Source organism: Populus nigra, chromosome 19 (assembly GCF_951802175.1).
Source record: "Populus nigra chromosome 19, ddPopNigr1.1, whole genome shotgun sequence".
NCBI classification, from domain to species: Eukaryota; Viridiplantae; Streptophyta; class Magnoliopsida; order Malpighiales; family Salicaceae; genus Populus; species Populus nigra.
In genome coordinates, this window is record NC_084870.1 from 13,354,082 (window position 1) to 13,371,610 (window position 17,529).

Here is a 17,529-nt window from a genome sequence, read left to right on the forward strand (position 1 = left end):
ATCAAATCGTATCATGGAGAAAAAGTTGTGTTGACTTGCTTGGATTAAGAGTTAGCGGAAATAAAAGGATCATGGAATTCTTTGTGGGTTCATTAGTTTGAAGTACTGGAGAAAAAACCTAGGCAATTAGAGTGTAAAATGAACATAATATACACTTGAATACACACACACACACACACACACACACACACACACCACTCCCAACATTGTTTAATTTGGTGTCCAGTGAAGCACTGTGCATGAACCTCGAGCCTAGTACGTACAATGAGCATCCAGATCAGAAGTGGTTCCAAACAGCAGCAGCAGCAAATCCTTCATCACACAGATTAAATCGAATCTCTGAATTGCTGGCGTTACTTGGAAGCATTATGTCGTAATCCATGAAATGCAAAGCACCTGGACACTGCCTCCGTGAAACAGCAGGATGCTTCCTTGGCCAGAATGATGCTGCGAAATGTCCCCACAGATCAACAAATCTATGTCAGGTACTGGATATGAGGAGAAATATATATGTATGATAAGCTTTTTTAATGAAACAGAATCTAAAACCCTACAGCAAATTAAAGTTCATTTGTAGTTCAATATTGTCTCATTATGTGTTCCCTTGCTTGCAGTAAAATTAAAAGATGCATGGCATTTGATCATCTAGCTAGACATCAAGAGGAAAGACAACAATGATCAATCTGTGAAGTAAAACATTGTGTGGTTGTTGTTTATCCATTATTTCTCCTCATATCCATTGCTTGTAGTAAAATTTATATTTTTTTATATATATTTTTTTCAATTCTTGAAATACAAGATAAATAGTTTATCTGGTAGCTCGTGACCTTATAAATCTTGTGACCTTAGAAATGAGGATAGATTAGAAGAAATTTAGGATAAGATATGCATGCATCAAGGATACTTGGATCAAGAGATACAGAGGGTCCATTTAGAATCAGATAAAAAGGTTAAAAAATACAAGACGAGCCCATAAATACAAGAAGAGAGAGACCATATCCTTTCTTTTTTATGTTGAAGGCATGCAAACTCTTTATTTATTTATCTTTTACATAGTAAAAAAATAATGATTTTAATTAATAGTTGCATCCCAATATTTTGGATTCTAGCCTTCCTCATTTCTAAGCTTTTTTTTTTAAAAAAAAAAAAGAAGAAAAGAAAAGAAAAGTAGCAAAGGGTAATTTCAGCTGGTTACTGTACATCAAAACTAAATTCTTGTTTAACAATTAAAATCTTAAGCAAAACCATTCATATATAGCAGCACTTATAAAAAGAAATATTTCTTGCAACCTGCCCCATTAATCTTCAATATTTACATCCTTTCCAAATTTATTTTCCAAAGAATTTCAACTCATTAACGTCAATGCACGTACGAGATTCTTATTCAAATATACGATCTCGAGAAAGATATTCGGTTTACAATATTACTCTCTTTTTATACCTATCCTTCTCATGCGTACGTGAAGCATAATTATATATGATCAACATAATCATTATTAATATAGTTATCCTGAACTTGGTATTAAATTTTAAATCTATTAGCATGTCCAAGAGATCAGGAGCAGGCTTCCAATCATTCAATTCAATGTTTTTCTCCTCGGATAATCTATTAAGAAAATTCTTTCCTTGGGGCCAACCATTTCCACTATATATCACAGATATTTTAAGAACAAATATTCGTGTATATATGCATCAGGAAAATATTTTTTATATATATTATTTCGCAGTAGATAAAGCCCAGCTGGATGATGATCAATTCTTTATGAGAATTAAAATATTTTTGTGTGCTGTATCCTTTTTTATTACTTGCACAACAAAATCAAACGACTATATATATATATATATATATATATATATATATATCAAGGGAAATTAATTATCTCAAATATGCAAAATTTAAATTTGGCAACGTTTTTCTATTTTTTTTCAGCAATAATATTGGAAAATTCTACTTTACTCTAAGCATGTAATTATTAATTGTCGAAATCTTCATTTTGGAGGGAAAGAAATAAATACGGTAGTAACATTAAATTGTGGAATATTTTTTGAGATTCCTGGAGGGAAGGCCAATAAGGCCCTGTTCCTCAAGTAGTCTTTAAAGGCTCCACTCTTTGGTATTTACCATCTCTCTTTTCCTTCTTTTTCATCTTCAACCCCTAGCTAATTAAGAAGAAAAATGTTGTTTAATATTTCTTGTTTACGGTTTTTTATTCTTTGCATGGCCTTCATCCCTTCCTGTGTTCTTGGGTTCTCATCACATGGTTTACCTACTTCATCGTTCAATGAATCATTCATTCGTTTATTTGGGAATGATCATGTGATTTTTCTTGACGATGAACGAAAATCAGTTCAAATTTCCCTTGATCAAAGTTCAGGTTCTGGTTTTGCGTCACAACTCACGTATCTCTATTCATATTTCAGTGCTTCCATCAAATTACCAGGAAATTACACCGCTGGAGTTGTTGTCTCTTATTACACATCAAATGCTGATGAGTACACAACTAATCACGATGAAATTGATTTTGAGTTCTTGGGAAATACTGGAGGCAAACCTTGGACCCTCCAAACCAATTTATATGGCAATGGAAGTACAGGTAGGGGACGTGAAGAGAGGTACACTCTTTGGTTTGATCCTACTCAAGATTTCCATTCGTATAGTATTCTTTGGACCAGTACATGGATCGTTTACTACGTGGATGATGTTCCTGTTAGAGAGGTTCAAAAGATTGATGCCATGGGTGGAGATTTTCCCTCTAAGGCTATGAATTTATTTGCTACAGTATGGGATGGATCTAGCTGGGCAACAGGTGGAGGCCAAAACAAGGTTGATTATAAATATGCTCCTTTCATTGCTAAATATTCCAGTTTTGTGCTGTATGGATGCTCTGCCAACCCAGCCCGAGAAGAGTCAGCTGCTGAAACGTGTGGTAATGCCACAGATTTGAATTCTTTCAATGGTTTGACAACTGAGAGAAAGGGGAAAATGGAGAAATTAAGGATTGAACATTTGATTTATTCTTATTGCAATGATCGTTCTCGATACCCAACTCCATTGCCTGAGTGTAATTTAAGAGGAAAATCTAGTTGATCAATATATATATCGACTATGAATGTTTAGTATTTATAATTAATTACGAACGAGAATGATGATTGATTTCTTTTAGCAATTAATTAATGGTATTAATTACTTAGCTATTAATTTAATTAACGCGTGTATGCGTGCGCTAATAAAACAATACCTCGAACCAAGTATGGTTTTACTCATCTTAATTATTAGAACAGCAAGTGATTTACTAGGTAGACTACAAGTAATTAAGTGCATAAGAAGCCTTTTCTCACTCCAATACTAATCCTAAACTTGCGATTAATTTACATATATCCTTGAACAGCTAATTAATACACTTCCACCTAGCCATAATTAAGCCACACTAATCATGTTCTTGCTTTAAAGTTTAATCTATCATGTCCCTTAGTTTATATAAGATCAAGAAATAATTAATAAGATCATCAACACATGCTGGCTAGATCATAGCTACTTATATATATATATGATCTAGCTTGCTGGTAATCAAGGAAAAGGTTTATTAATTAAAGATATTATTATTGATCGTGATCATCAACACCTACTTGCTATCCCCAATCTTGGAGAGCTTCCTTTACGTCCCTCAGCAACAAGGGATTCGCGAGCTGATGAAATTCCATTGGGGGCTAGCAACTCATCAAAGGCGGAACAATCGATCCAATCCTTGAGCGAATCCTCTTGACCCCATGTATCTGGTATCATGACCCTGCCAGCTACCTCTTCTCTATGCTTCTTCAATCTTTCACGTCCACTATCTTTATGCAACAGCGCTTCATGACCAGCCTCACAATCTCCATCATGATGTGGAGAAACTGGGCTGGTACTTGCTTGATCAGTGGAAAATGCAAGAATATTCTGGCTAGTGGATCTAGTAGAAGCAATATTTGAGTGATTATTACCTATATTAATGGTGGGATCTTCTTCTTTCTTGGATGAGAAATGGATTCCTTCCATCTTGCTATCCTTCTTCAATAATGGTGTGATGACAGAGAGAGAGAGAGAGAGAGATAGGCAATATTATAGAAAAATAGGTTTAATATATATTTGTGAGAATAAAATAAAATCAGGGAAGGAAGAGAGTGCAAGAGAGTAAAGAACAACGTATGGGGGAGCAGGATTACACGTCACGAGTTTTTGCTTCGTATGGTGCATGACATCTCTACGTCTCAGACTTTATGTTAACAGTGAAATTTGTGTGGTTAGTTATCACAGAGAGGGATGTTGAAACAGTAGTTGTTTTTTTTTTTTTTTATTTGTCTAGGGTTACATGTGTACAATATAATATTTATTACTCTCCCAAGATTAAAAATACAAAATAATAAAGATAAATAAAGTATATCTCTATATATTTCTTGTTTAAAAATATAAAAAAATATTTTAAAATTGTTACAAAAACATTTATTTCTATATATGTTTTTTTTATTTTCATTATTTTTTATATTTCATGTTTTGAAACAATATTCAAAGTTTGGACTGGTTAGTTGAGGAGTTGATTGAGAGTGTATCAAAATATTATTTGTTAAAAATTTAATTTTTTTTATCGTTTTGATCTGAATTATATATATATATATATATATATATATATATATATAGTTTTTTGATCGAACTCTCCTGGTGCTAGAGGTGGAAAAGGGAGCACGCGGGGATTGTTCTCTGGAAACAAAGATGTGGACAAGCGTGAAACAAAATGATAGATATATATTTTAATTTTAATAGGAACAAGCTTTTAATTATTAATTTCGAGGAAGCTTCGAAAATATGTTGATCAAAATATATCTTATTTGATTTGGATTTATTCCATCTATAATTAAAACTTGTTACATGTTGGGTGAACAATTCTACCCTGAAAATGTTTAAGCAATATTTTTTTTTTGAGAAGAAATGGTAAGCAAATTTACATGGAAATTCAATGAGAAAAACATAGAAACAAGTTTGACGGGCTCAAGTAACAGCTATATATAATTAAATGCAATTAAATTAACCAGCCTTGGTGTTTGAGAAAAATTAATGAATCTTTAAATAAAAACCCTCGTTTCTAGCGATTTTAAAGCCAAAAGATTTATAAAAAAAACAATGCACAAAAATTTACAAGAATTATCTAATTTTTGTAAGCTTTAATGTCCTGTTAATGTGGTTCGATCGACTGAGGTCATGTCAAAAGAAAAAAAAATGTTTGTCAACAGAAAAATGAATATGGTAAAACACAAAATTTGAAACAGAGGATAATATGCAAGTGGAAGAGTCCTATCTTTGCAAGGATAAATCATACAAAAAATATGCAGACTGGATAGAAAATCTTGGTCACAATTTTATTTAGCGTCATTATTGGATTACTGAGGCTCTGGGCTAATAATATCTATGGGCTTGAAACAGAACAAACCCTAACCTTTGTAAGCCCACTTTCTGTATCTTATCCTCATGGGAGTGAAGTTCCTTCCCCGACCACTACAAACCTTTGGCATTAACAAAAACCAGGGCTTCAAAGGGAGGTTTCTGCTTCTATTTTTACACGCCTGTGTCACAATCATCAAGACTCCCATGTATATGTTTTGTCTACACTCTACACGGGTCTAGTTTATTTTTCTTGTCTTTAACTTGCAGTATCATATTATATTTCTGTACTGCTTGATATACTCTTTTTTCTTCTTCTTTTTTTTTGGTAAATACTAAATACTAGTATTTTTTACTCTTAAATCCCACCCCTGCATAAATTTGAGATGGATAAGATTAAATTATTTTCTGTAATAAAAAAATGAAAAAAACCATGATTTTGGCACATCCCCCATTATATTGGAAGAAAGAACAAAGACAAAAACAAAAACAGATTTCCTATTTACAAAAACTACTTTGACCAATCAATGGAATTACTCGAGGATTTTGCGTCATCATCATGTATATATGGACTAGAATTCTGGAAACATGAGGCTCTCTTGCTACCCGATGATGAACAAATCTTGAAGATTAAACAAGAAAAAAAAAAGATAAAGAAATTGATCGATCATTTAAATATTAACAGCTAATTTATACTCTGAGTCGTTGATGTGAAGTGCAGGCTCTACGTCCCTCAGCAACAAGTGCTTCACGAGCTGATGTGATTCCATCTGGGGCTAACAACTTGTCAAATGAAGAATAATCAATCCAATCTGCAAGCAAATTCTCTTGACCCCATGTTTCTGGTATCATAACCTTACCACTCACTTCTTCTCTATGCCTCTTTAGCCTCTCACGTCCAGTAGAACTTTCTTTGTGCATTAATATCAATGCTTCAGCTTGCTCTTTCACCTCGTTACTAACATTTTCTACTCTAGGATAAGAAGCCAAACTTTGATGAGCTTGTGGCAGCTGATGGTGTTCTTTCATTGAAGACTTCTTCATGGTCTGTGAGGGTTCTGCCCTAGAGGGTGACTTCGGCTGCAAAGAAAATGCAAGAATCCGGGTGGTGGGTTCTCTTGGATTTGAGGAGGGTTGTTCCTCCATTGATGAGAAAGGTGTGCCCTCCATTTTGGAGCAAAGTAATGGGGTTTGCTAAGCTTGAGAGGTAGCTAGGTTTTTATAAGGCTCGAGCTAGGTTTATAAAATCTTGATTGAGTGCAAGAGAGGATGAAAGGGCAAGTGTTAATACAAGTCACAAGCGTGAATTTTATTGCATGGTATGTGACAGCCCTACGTCTCATATTCAAGCTTGTTAATGGGGTCAGATTTGTGTGGTCTAAGTTGTCATAGAAAGGTAGATTTCCAAAGTATATAGCAGTAGTCTTCCCTTCCTTTTGTGTGTGTGTGTGTGTGTCTATGTCTATATATATATATATATATATATATATTGAATGGTCGAAAGTGGCCATCAAGGGCGTGCCCTAATTTGGTCCAATAGGGATGGTGGATTTGATTTGGGATCTAACTAAGGTGGAGGAGGGTGAGTAATTGAGCACCAAGATTGATTTTCCAGGGAGCAAACATGTGGATGAGTATAAGAACAGAAGGGGATCACAGAAATTGATTTCTCGAGGCAAAGATTAATTTATGGCATGTATTCAAACAAGATGAGATATTTTTTGAGAGAAACATGCTTAATGCTATGTTTAAGATTAATAACCTTTTTCGAATCCCCCCCCCCCCCCCCCCAAAATAATAATAATAATAAAAAAAAAAAAATCTCTTATTCTCATCATAAAATTATTGAAAATAAGCAACTAGCACAAGAGACAAGAAAGCTTACAAGGGCCAAGGCAAGAAAAATCACCTTCTAATAATTAAATAATAAGTGGCATCTCACTAGGGTTGCATTATACATCACCCAAAAGTCATAGGTCAATGTCATTGGTGTCCCAAGAATTCATTGTTTCCTAGAAGATGAATTGGAGGCTTCTTCTACTCACCACAAATTGCAAATTCAGAAATCAAAACGTAAGCAACCAGTTTACAGGAAATGGGAAGGAGAAAATTAACAACAAAATCAAATTTAAAGGACTTAATCTAAATAATATTTTTTGAAATTAAATTAAAACTATATTGGTTTCAGATATTGTTGGATACCACCAGATGATATGCCAATAATCCAATACCTTGTGGATTGAGAAACATTCTTTCATGGAATGTGAGATAATTCAATGATAAGATATGTCAAAGTCGATGAACAAATTAAAAAATATATATATATTATATATAGTTTTAGAAGAAATTATTTCCAGAGGGAATCTCTGGGATTCCACTCAACTCTAAAGGGCGTGAGGAGAATTTCTTAGAAACAAAAAAAAAACAAAAAAACAAAGAGAAAGCGGAATATACATTTCTCAATACAAGGATATAAACGAGCAAAAGAGGTCATATTCGTGGGAAGAGAGAGCGGCCCTTCTTCCTCAAGAACTCAGGAATCTCCACAGAGCCTCCTTCAGCGTAAGACGGACGTCTGTTTATTCCAAGAGGCACATCACCATGAGCACGCTGAGTCCCCTGCAATTTTTTCCAATCAAAAGGATATAAACAGATGTAAATCTTTCATAAAAGGATGGACCTTGAAGACATACCTTTCCTTCACCTTCGTTGCGGCGATTGAATCCAGTGGCAATCAGGGTTATGCTAACCTAAATGATGATAGAAAGACACATCTTTGAGCAATTAAAGTACAATAACTATATTAAGAGAAAGATATGGTATTATCAAGTGATCAAACTTAAAGCTCATGCGGCAAGGAACGATACTTGTAATAACCTTGCGTATCCAAACTAAACATCATAGAACTTCAGCTTCCAGAGTCTTGGAACAGAAGAAAGATCACATGCTAAATTAGTGATGTCAGATGCTGTGTTTGTTAATTACCATTTTAACAACTCGACTTGAATTTATTGTTTACTGATTGTCAATGTTTAACTTAAAGCAAAAGCATTATATCATCTGACATACGAAGGGAACAGGAATTGCTACACTATGGTTCTCCAGTAACCCAAAAGTTCATTAATATCACTAACTTGAAGGAAATTTAATCATTCATGCAATAAGATTAAAACTAGAAGTTCAAAAGGGAAAACAAAAGGAATATAATAACTTTAGAAAGATTATATAATTGACATTCCTGAGAAATTAGAAGCCGCATATGTTGGGTTTCCTCGGTCCTTTATTGTTTGAAATCCCCTGCGTTATGCTTCATAAATTGATTGGTAAATTCACCTGATGAGTTATTCAGAAATTCATGTGCAATTCCATTCAGTTTTGACTGAGAAACATAGGTATATAACAGGGCATATATCCCACTAACGAAGTTTTGATGCAGAACAATCTTTGACAAAGAGTAACCAGCAGTTCACAGCCACTTTAAAGAAAAATGCTTTGCTAAGGTCAAAGTTGTGATGCTGCAAGGGTAATCAATCTATCTGTATTGTCCATTTCATCCTCGGAAATTTGACTTTTCCCTTTCTTCTTATTCTGTTTTATTTTTATTTTTCTTGAAAACGAATACTCTCCATATTACATGTTACCATAGCAATCACAAATAAACATGCTTTGCAGTTATTTCTCCGTTGCCAACTTACTTGACCAGTTAGTGATGGATCTATCACCGCTCCAAATATTAGGTTTGCAGTTGGATCCACGAGGTCATAGATAACCTCTGCAGCAGCATTCACCTTCAAGAAACATGACAAGAATTGAAGTCAAAAGTTAGTTTAAAAGCTATATAGCAACCAGTTATAGAGAATAATAAAACTATGATAATAACCATATAATTGCAGTCATGAACAAGATTCAGAAATGAATAGAAATATCTTCTTACTGCAGAAAATTACACAGAGAATCACATGAGAGCCAAAAGCCATGAGGCTACATATTAACCCAATTCGTTATAATTAAATTATTGCCCAAATTCACGTAACATTAGCAAGTGTTTGGACACATGAGAGAGAGATCTTTGCATTGCGACCATTCTAAAAGCATATGAGCAAAGCACTGGAAAGCTTCTCATTTTCTTTGTCTATAACTACAAGAAATAAAATTTCTTTGTATGTAGATCAAACATTGCCTCAGAATAAAACAACAGGGTATCATATGTGTAACAATTGTACAGTTAGTCATGCACATGTCTCTTCCAAAAGCTGTTCCAACTTCATGTCAAACAGTAGAAGTATTTTATCTATTAGGCAGTAGGGATGAGTGTTCACAGATAAACAAGTCATAGTTTTCTCAAAATTCTCAGCCTAGCTGGTCTGATAACTTGCTTGAATATTTTTCAAGCAAATAAAAGAATGATGCAAGTGCCTATCTGAAGAATCAAAAACCAAGATTCAAGAGATACTTGTAAAAACTCCTCAATTTCTTTATCTAATAACAAAAATAAGGGCATACAATAAAGAGTGAAAATATATCATGATGCTAATAAGCCATGCTCGTCTTTAAAACTAGCCACCAAGAAGTCCAGAAAATGTAAACTTCATGAGCATGATAGTTCTAAGGAATTTTACACCTGATGAAAATGTAAAGCTGAAAGAACAGCACTACCATTTCATGAGCTAACATGCCATGCATTAGAAGTAGCTTCGCAATTAATGCGTTTTTGTTTTACTTAAGAAATGATAACCTAAGAATTTAGTGCTCCAACTCCCCAAGTCCTAGACTCTAGACAGATGGCATGTTCCAACTGATATAGAAATTCCACAGAGTCCACTTGCAAAATCATGAATCATAGTAAATCTGAGTGGCAGGCCAAATCAACGATGCTTGCATTCCAGTGGGAACGATACTATCTATTATCAATACCCCTGAAAATATACTAATAAAATGTGCAGAAGATGCATAGTAATGGAATTGAGTTCAGCCATTATACTAGAGAGAGGGCTCACCTCAAACAAAGTTAAATCGGTTCCACCAGTTATATTCCACACAATCCCAGTAGCTCGTTCAATGCCAATATCCAACAAAGGTGATTGGATGGCGTTCAATGCAGCGTCTCTTGCCCTTGCCTTCCCTGCTAATCAATAAAGAAAAGTAATTATTACAGGTAGAAAACTAAACATGCGATCATGATGCATTAAACAGTTTTGTGCAGAAAAATTTGATGAGAACACTGAAATCGAGTATTATATCATGAATGAAGCAGGTGTTTAGAGAACAAAATGGAAAGTACCACAACTCTAGAAATTGATAAAAGAAATGCATATATAACAATGTTTCTCATTTTCTACTTTTTAAGACTTATGGCTGCAAAGAAATTCAGAAGGTGGCAGCTACAAGGTAAATATAGGCATGAAAAACAACAGAAACTAACATTGGCAGCTACAAGGTAAATATAGGCATGAAAAACAACAGAAACTAACATTCATGCATAAGAAAAAATAATATTGGGGCTTCAGTTAAATAAAGAACAGGGCATGGCCAATTCCAAAACATACAACGTAACGTTTAGGATAGGCTTCTTTATATCCCTTCAAAAGATAAAGGCTGGTTTCCATAGTTGAGTTCTTTAAAATCAATAGAAGAGAATTAATGAGGCATGAAGACATATGTTATCATAAGCCTAGCCTAAGACATTCAAAGATAATATGAAACTGAATCAAATTTAAAGAGTCATTATATTTTAAGCTGAAAATCCAAATTATTCTCCTGCCATTTTTCATCATAAAACAAAAGCACGCTTTATATAGGATTGTAAATGATGACAGATCCATTATAAATAAAAGAGGCAAAAAACTGAGACATGAAACCCTTCTCTCATTTGATCAAAGAAAAAAAAATATTGATGCTTTGTCTTTAATTACTTTTGCTATGGTTTTGTAGCAATTCCTTTTCCATTTGTAAATCTTCTCCATATTGAAACAAGGGGTTGTAGCTAGATCAATTGGACTCTAAATACAAATCATGCAGAACAACCCTTGCAATCAAAAGATAGCAAGCAACCATGCAAAAAAAAAAAATATATAGGGGTTTTGCTCCTACATGTTACCCAAAATAAATCTAGGAATTGATCGAACCAGGGCTTTGGAAGTAGAATTAGAGATTCAGGAGCTGTTTGATGGTTTTACACGAGGATTCATATTTGTTCACCTTGAAGTGGTAAACAACAAGCATGTTGGGAATGAACACAGAAGACAAGAAGAAATGAGCAAGAAGATATAATACATTAATCCCTAATCAAAGGAATTTTTACTCATAACAGACAAAAGGAACCCTAACATACAGGAGCCGCAGAAACTTGCTCACAGCTCTCAAATGAGAACCAGCACAATCTACACTAAATCACTTGTGGGGCATGGCCTATAAAACCGTTTAACACTCATCTCCATCGGACATTGTATCAGGACCTCATCCAATATAACCCATAAATAGCTAAAACTAAAAATATTTGAAAATAGCAAGTTCTGTCATTGGGATCTTTTACTTACCGGTTGCAGTTCCTATTCCCAAAAGAGAAGAACCTGCATCTTTCATAATAGCTCGAACATCAGCAAAATCTACATTCACCAGACCTGGCACCTGTAGAAGAAAAATTTCTCACCATTATGAGAGGAAAAGGCAAAAACACTGCTGAATATGGTTGACAAAGGAAAGGAATAAGAGACAGGAGACAGAGGCCTAGAGACATGGGATAAAACCAAAAAACCTTATCAGATGACTATAGCAACCTGGAAAAATAATCTTTTGGGGGGATTTGATAAGTATAAACCTTATTCAACAGAAAATGCTGCTAGAATTACCATAAATGAAGGGGAATGTAAGGATATATGGGAGGCAGAAGACAAATTTACCAGAAAAGGTGTTCACTTCAAAGAATAATACACCACACACAAACCCACCCACATACACGGAATTTGCATATTCATGTGAATGCTTGCGTCCCAATACAACTCTATAAACACAAGCACTTATTTCTGTATGAAGACCACACTAGTACATGTTATAATTTGATGGTATGAAATAAGAAGATGAATGATAGCAGTAAGAATAGATGCAACAATCAATTATGAAAGCACTTAAACACATTATCGACAATGACAAACCATGAAACCAAAAAAAATGGGTGATGACCATCTAAGTGATAAAAAATACAAAGATTTTAAGATAGAATGGATGGAGTAGATCTTGTCCCCCAAGTGAAGGTGTCAGGTTCAAATCCCCCACTTGAGAGAATTCTACAAGTTTGGGTGGGATGGGAAAAATGCAGAAGTAGAGAGAAAAGACTACAGATGTTAGTTCAGAAAAAAAGGTCTTTATATTTACAAAATTAAGGCCTGTAACATTGGCAAAGCAAATTGAACTTCAAAACAGTAAATAAATACTGAATTGTGCATGATTCACAACCTCATGGTCATGGAGTGGCGTGTTAGCATGTAAGCACCACATGACTGAGAATTAATTTTAACAACTAGAAAAGAAATCACATGAAGCCAAAGATACAAACTAATTTAACATTTCTCTTTAGTCATTCTATACCATAATGATGTCAGAGATGCCACGAACACCTTGCCGAAGTATATCATCAGCCAAGTTAAATGCCTCTGTCACTGGGGTTGATAGAGAAACAGCAGTCAGTAACTTGTCATTAGGAATAACAATTAATGTGTCAACATTGTTTCTCAGAGCAGCAATTCCCTCCTGAGCTTGAACAGCACGTCTTCGGCCCTCAAAGGAGAATGGTGTTGTCACAATACCAACAGTCAATATTCCCATGGACTTTGCAACACTAGCAATCACTGGAGCCCCACCAGTGCCGGTTCCTCCACCCATCCCAGCCTACAGATTTAAGGCATCAATGAGATATCATAACAAAATGAAAAAGAGTAGCAATTATCAGGAAATACTGTGACCTATTTGTAACACTTAGGAAGAACTACATGGAGATAAACAATAAAGGGAACCCTCAATCGAATAAAGAAGATGTACAACAATAGTTCAGGCCTGATTTAACATGATATATAGCTATGTCCTAATGCTTTGGACTTGTAGTTCTGCATTTCCTTCAACAACTATAATCTTCCCCCCATCATTTCCAGTTCAGAAAAAAATTTAAGGCATTGCCAACATTTGACTACAGTTGAACTCCCATATCCACTGGCATTACTATTTAACAAGACATCAGCCAGGATGAAAGGGAAAGCCTTAAATGAATTTCACCTTTGCAGTTCTGCAAAACAAGTATCTACCTCCTGCAAGACCCCAGATCTAGTGGGTCAAATTGAAATTATTATGGAGAACTTGGGCTTTCATTTTATTTGCAAGAAAGGCCTCTGATTTTTAATCGTTGGCAGATCTAAATCAATCCAAGGAAAGGAGTTTGATGTGTTAAGGTCAGCTTTGAATGTGCAAAACCAAGTGACCGAATCTATTCACAGCAAATAGGCGTATACAAGCACATGCCACGTGCACAGATGTGTGCCTTTGATCTCAATAGTCTACTGAGCTATGCTAAGCTAATGTATTCTACTTTTCAAAAAGATGATAGAAAGGGAGTTGTATATCTCAGGATCTATTTCCATTCTTTTAATTTATTCAAGCAATTAACATATAGGAAAAGAGCAAAGGCATACTGTTATGAAGACCATGTCTGCACCATAAAGTGCCTCCTCTATCGCTGCTTTACTTTCATTGGCAGCATTCATCCCTACATCTGGGTTTCCACCAGCACCCAGACCTCTAGTTAGCTCTTTGCCAACTTGCAAACGGTTCTCTGGGAGCACTGGTGACATCTTCATTGCCTGAATATCTGTGTTCACTATCCAAAAATCCACCCCGGTCAGGGAACTCTCAATCATTCTATTAACAGCGTTAGACCCACCACCCCCGACACCAATAACCTTGATCTTGGCTTCATTGTAGTTGCTCATAAAGGAGGAATCCCCTGAGCTCTCAGTGACATTTACTCCAGATGTCTCCTTTCTCAGACAAGAGTATGTGTCATTTGCATCACTTCTGAGCATTGAAACCTCGGGGTGCAAATCCAGGAAAGAGTCTTTGCTATGATTTGGGCTGATATTGTGAGAGTTAACCGAACACCTAATTTGTGGGATACTGAAGACATTCCTTTCATATGCACCACATGAACCATTCTTCTTGTCAAACCTTTTGAAGGTAACTGTTTTACCAATTCGGTTTTCTGTTGAAATCCTTCGTCCCACTGAAATTTGAGTACCAGATGGCGTGAAAGGTGGAGATACACAAGTCGCCATACTAGAAGGGCAAGAACAAAATTCTTTAAATTATGATTCAGTAGTCGAGAAGCTTAGAACTTTTGAGCCCAAGCTGCCCAAATCGAACTGTTCTGCTCCCTTCCGTTCTTCCTTAACCTGATCATAAGTCATAACAAGTTAAACCATCAAGATACACACAGAAAACACTTGCATTACAGAAAAAGATTTGGCCTTCAAAGAATTCAACTTGGGTTAGGAAAACAAATCAACATTGAAAAACAAATCAAGGATCCAATAAGCCAAACTCACTCCACATTTCACTTAGAAAACAACACACACTTTCCAACTCCTTTTTTTTTTTGAAACTATATATACACAAGAAATTAGCAACAAAACACAGATAATTCATCAATGTAGCAATCAAATATGCCTGGAATAATCAGGTAAGAAAAAAAAAACTACCGCATTCAGAACCCCAGACCACTCATTAATGCATCAAATAGGGACAAAAAATGGAGAAAATAACATCTGGGCAGAAGTAAGACTACGTTTTAAGAAAAAAATAATTAAAACATAAAACAAACCCAAGAATAGAATGACCAAAAACACCAATCCAAGCATTATAAAAAACAAGTTGGGAGCAAGGTAGAGTTAGTCAGTTACCTGCAAATGCTGACAATTTAGGTATGACTATGGTTTTATTATGCGACTGGGATGATAATGAGCCGAAGATGATTTTAGTACTTGAATAGAAGAGTGGAGAGCGTGGCTCTTGTGTTGTTGAGGTTTTTGTCTTGTCGGTAACTGAAAAGATTTGGCAGAGAGGGTGTATGAAATTTCGGTTATTTTTTAAAATATTTTTTTATTTAAATTATATTAAAATAATAATTTTTTTTATTTTTAATATTATCATATTAAAATAATTTTTATATATATATATATATATATATATATATATATATATATATATATATTAAATTTTAACAGTCTTTCGTTTAGTTCGCGCTCCAAAAAGAAAGCGGAGTCTTGTAAAAATCTTAGCAGTTAGCACTCGTCACTACCTGGCTAAAATCTTGGTGGCATGGTAGCTGCTAGAGATGGAGGCTAGAGCTAGCCGAGTCGTTGACTAGATGGACTCACTTTATGAGTTGTGCTTGTGCCTATGTGGCTAGCGTCATGATTTTAACTCACTTTATTTTTATAATAAGTTATTAAATAAATTTTTAAGATGTAGTTTATATTATTTATATTATATTTTTTTAAAATTAAAATTTATATAGATTCATATTATATTATTTTATAATTAATTTTTATAAAATAAATGGAGATAGTAAAATTCAAATTCATGATTACTTAATTATCAATGTTATAATATCATATTAAATAACTATTTAAATTTAACAATTTAAGTTATAAAATGAGATGTAGCCTATATTATTTTTTAAGATATTATAAAAGTATTTTTATAAAAAAATAATTTTTAAATTTTTAAAACCTTGACACGTGAGATTATAAATTCTTAAACGGACAAGTAGAACAGACAACAAGTTATATTTAAGAAAGTGTTTGAGAGTGTGGTAGTGGTGGTTTTTCAAAAAGTTTTTTTATTTTAAAACACATTAAAATAATATATATTTTTTTATTTTTTACAAATTATTTTTTATATTAAGAAATAAAAATAATATAAAAATATAAAAAATATATTAATTTTAAATAAAAAAAATATAAAAAATACTTTCCAATCACGGTAGTGAACATTCTTACAGCATGACAGTGTAACAACATGCTGCTACTGCAAGGGTTGACACGGACCAATAACATGAAACAGCACAATAGCAGCAGCAACGCCTTGTCATTAGAGGTTTCTCCCTAGTATATGGAACTGAATCCAAGGTTTAAGTCAAAATACTGATACGGAATAGTAGCAGTATAGTTAGGGTTATTCTTGAAATTAACCCAAACCACAAGGCCTTTCCTGTAAATACGAACAAAACTCGCTCGATTTTCTTTTTCTCATACAAAATCATCAATTCCTTAAGATCTTCACTCTTGCATCGCACGAAACCAGGTGTTCGATCAAATTATATATAAAAAATATACAGCCCTTATGTTTCTTCACAGAACTCTCCCTATCAAGTGATGAGGAAAGTCTTTGTAAATTCATATTTTTCACATGAAAAGAGACAGCTTTTTTAACCAAAACCAATAAAAGGATCTAATTGAGAATTGCTTGGTATATTGAGAAACTAATCCAAATAAAAAATAGAATGGGGATTGAGATATCTAATTAAGATATCTTCTATAGATCAACGACTTTTTCCAGGTTTGCCCTTAAAAAAAAATAAATCTTTAGCAAATGATTACAAATTAAAAAAAAACCAATCTTTTTTATTCTAGTTGTTTAAACAAATTCTCTATTATAATTAAATTCAGTTATCAGTTATAATATTTAATTTAAATTTAATTAATAAACAAGTTATATAGTTGATATTTACATGATTAAAAAAAATAAAGTTTAATTTATTTTATTTTTTATACTACCCTTATCAAATTCAATTATAGTAGAGAGTTAAGTAATATAGCAAATAAAATAATTTGAATTTTATTTTTTCAAGCATGTGCATTCAACTTATCTATTAATTAAATTCAAATTGAACATTGTAATTGAATTCAAGATAATATAAAAAATAAAATAAAATAAATTATATATTTTTCAAGCGTTTGAATTTAAGTTATTTATCAAACATATGAATTCTATAATTGAATTTAATTATAATAGATAATTGAATAATATAGGGAATAAAATAATTATATCATTTTTAAATATATAAATTTAAT

The 17,529-nt window shown here is 33.6% G+C and overlaps 3 protein-coding genes across 7 annotated transcripts; all 3 read right to left on the bottom strand.

The window, feature by feature from the left end:
• Positions 1–2,621: 2,621 nt before the first annotated feature.
• LOC133680642 (uncharacterized) lies at positions 2,622–4,204 on the bottom strand. Of its 2 annotated transcripts, XM_062103674.1 has the most exons (3): positions 3,982–4,204; positions 3,628–3,894; positions 2,622–2,966 (listed from the first exon to the last, which is right to left on the bottom strand). In XM_062103674.1, exons 1-3 carry the CDS (start codon positions 4,034–4,036, stop codon positions 2,830–2,832), a joined length of 459 nt encoding a protein of 152 aa, XP_061959658.1. In that variant the 5' UTR covers positions 4,037–4,204; the 3' UTR covers positions 2,622–2,829. The 2 variants fall into 2 exon arrangements, with proteins under 2 accessions (XP_061959658.1, XP_061959657.1); XM_062103673.1 differs by having other exon boundaries at positions 3,628–4,152.
• A 1,899-nt stretch (positions 4,205–6,103) lies between these two features.
• On the bottom strand, positions 6,104–6,583 carry LOC133679130 (protein BIC1-like). Its single transcript, XM_062101638.1, has one exon. It carries the CDS (start codon positions 6,581–6,583, stop codon positions 6,104–6,106), a length of 480 nt encoding a protein of 159 aa, XP_061957622.1.
• Positions 6,584–7,720: 1,137 nt separating this feature from the next.
• LOC133680040 (cell division protein FtsZ homolog 2-2, chloroplastic-like) lies at positions 7,721–15,519 on the bottom strand. Of its 4 annotated transcripts, none has more exons than XM_062102830.1 (8): positions 15,355–15,519; positions 14,092–14,847; positions 12,998–13,297; positions 11,950–12,040; positions 10,411–10,538; positions 9,109–9,201; positions 8,107–8,163; positions 7,721–8,023 (listed from the first exon to the last, which is right to left on the bottom strand). In XM_062102830.1, exons 2-8 carry the CDS (start codon positions 14,728–14,730, stop codon positions 7,904–7,906), a joined length of 1,428 nt encoding a protein of 475 aa, XP_061958814.1. In that variant the 5' UTR covers positions 14,731–14,847; positions 15,355–15,519; the 3' UTR covers positions 7,721–7,903. The 4 variants fall into 4 exon arrangements, with proteins under 4 accessions (XP_061958814.1, XP_061958812.1, XP_061958813.1 ...); XM_062102828.1 differs by having other exon boundaries at positions 7,721–8,032; positions 15,355–15,518; XM_062102829.1 differs by having other exon boundaries at positions 7,721–8,032; positions 10,411–10,535; positions 15,355–15,516.
• Positions 15,520–17,529: the final 2,010 nt, after the last annotated feature.

What these genes read in the sequence shown, in the direction of transcription:
- LOC133679130 (XM_062101638.1), bottom strand. Translation starts at nt 6,583, where the DNA reads ATGGAGGGCACACCTTTCTCATCAATGGAGGAACAACCCTCCTCAAAT.
- LOC133680040 (XM_062102828.1), bottom strand. Translation starts at nt 14,730, where the DNA reads ATGGCGACTTGTGTATCTCCACCTTTCACGCCATCTGGTACTCAAATT. An exon ending in GCATCTCTGACATCATTATG is followed by an intron (nt 12,041 to 12,997) that starts GTATAGAATGAC and finishes TTTCTTCTACAG; the next exon opens with GTGCCAGGTCTGGTGAATGT. An exon ending in GCAACGAAGGTGAAGGAAAG is followed by an intron (nt 8,033 to 8,106) that starts GTATGTCTTCAA and finishes AAAAAATTGCAG; the next exon opens with GGGACTCAGCGTGCTCATGG.
- LOC133680642 (XM_062103673.1), bottom strand. Translation starts at nt 4,036, where the DNA reads ATGGAAGGAATCCATTTCTCATCCAAGAAAGAAGAAGATCCCACCATT. An exon ending in TCCAAGATTGGGGATAGCAA is followed by an intron (nt 2,967 to 3,627) that starts GTAGGTGTTGAT and finishes CCTTTCTCTCAG; the next exon opens with TTGTCAAACCATTGAAAGAA.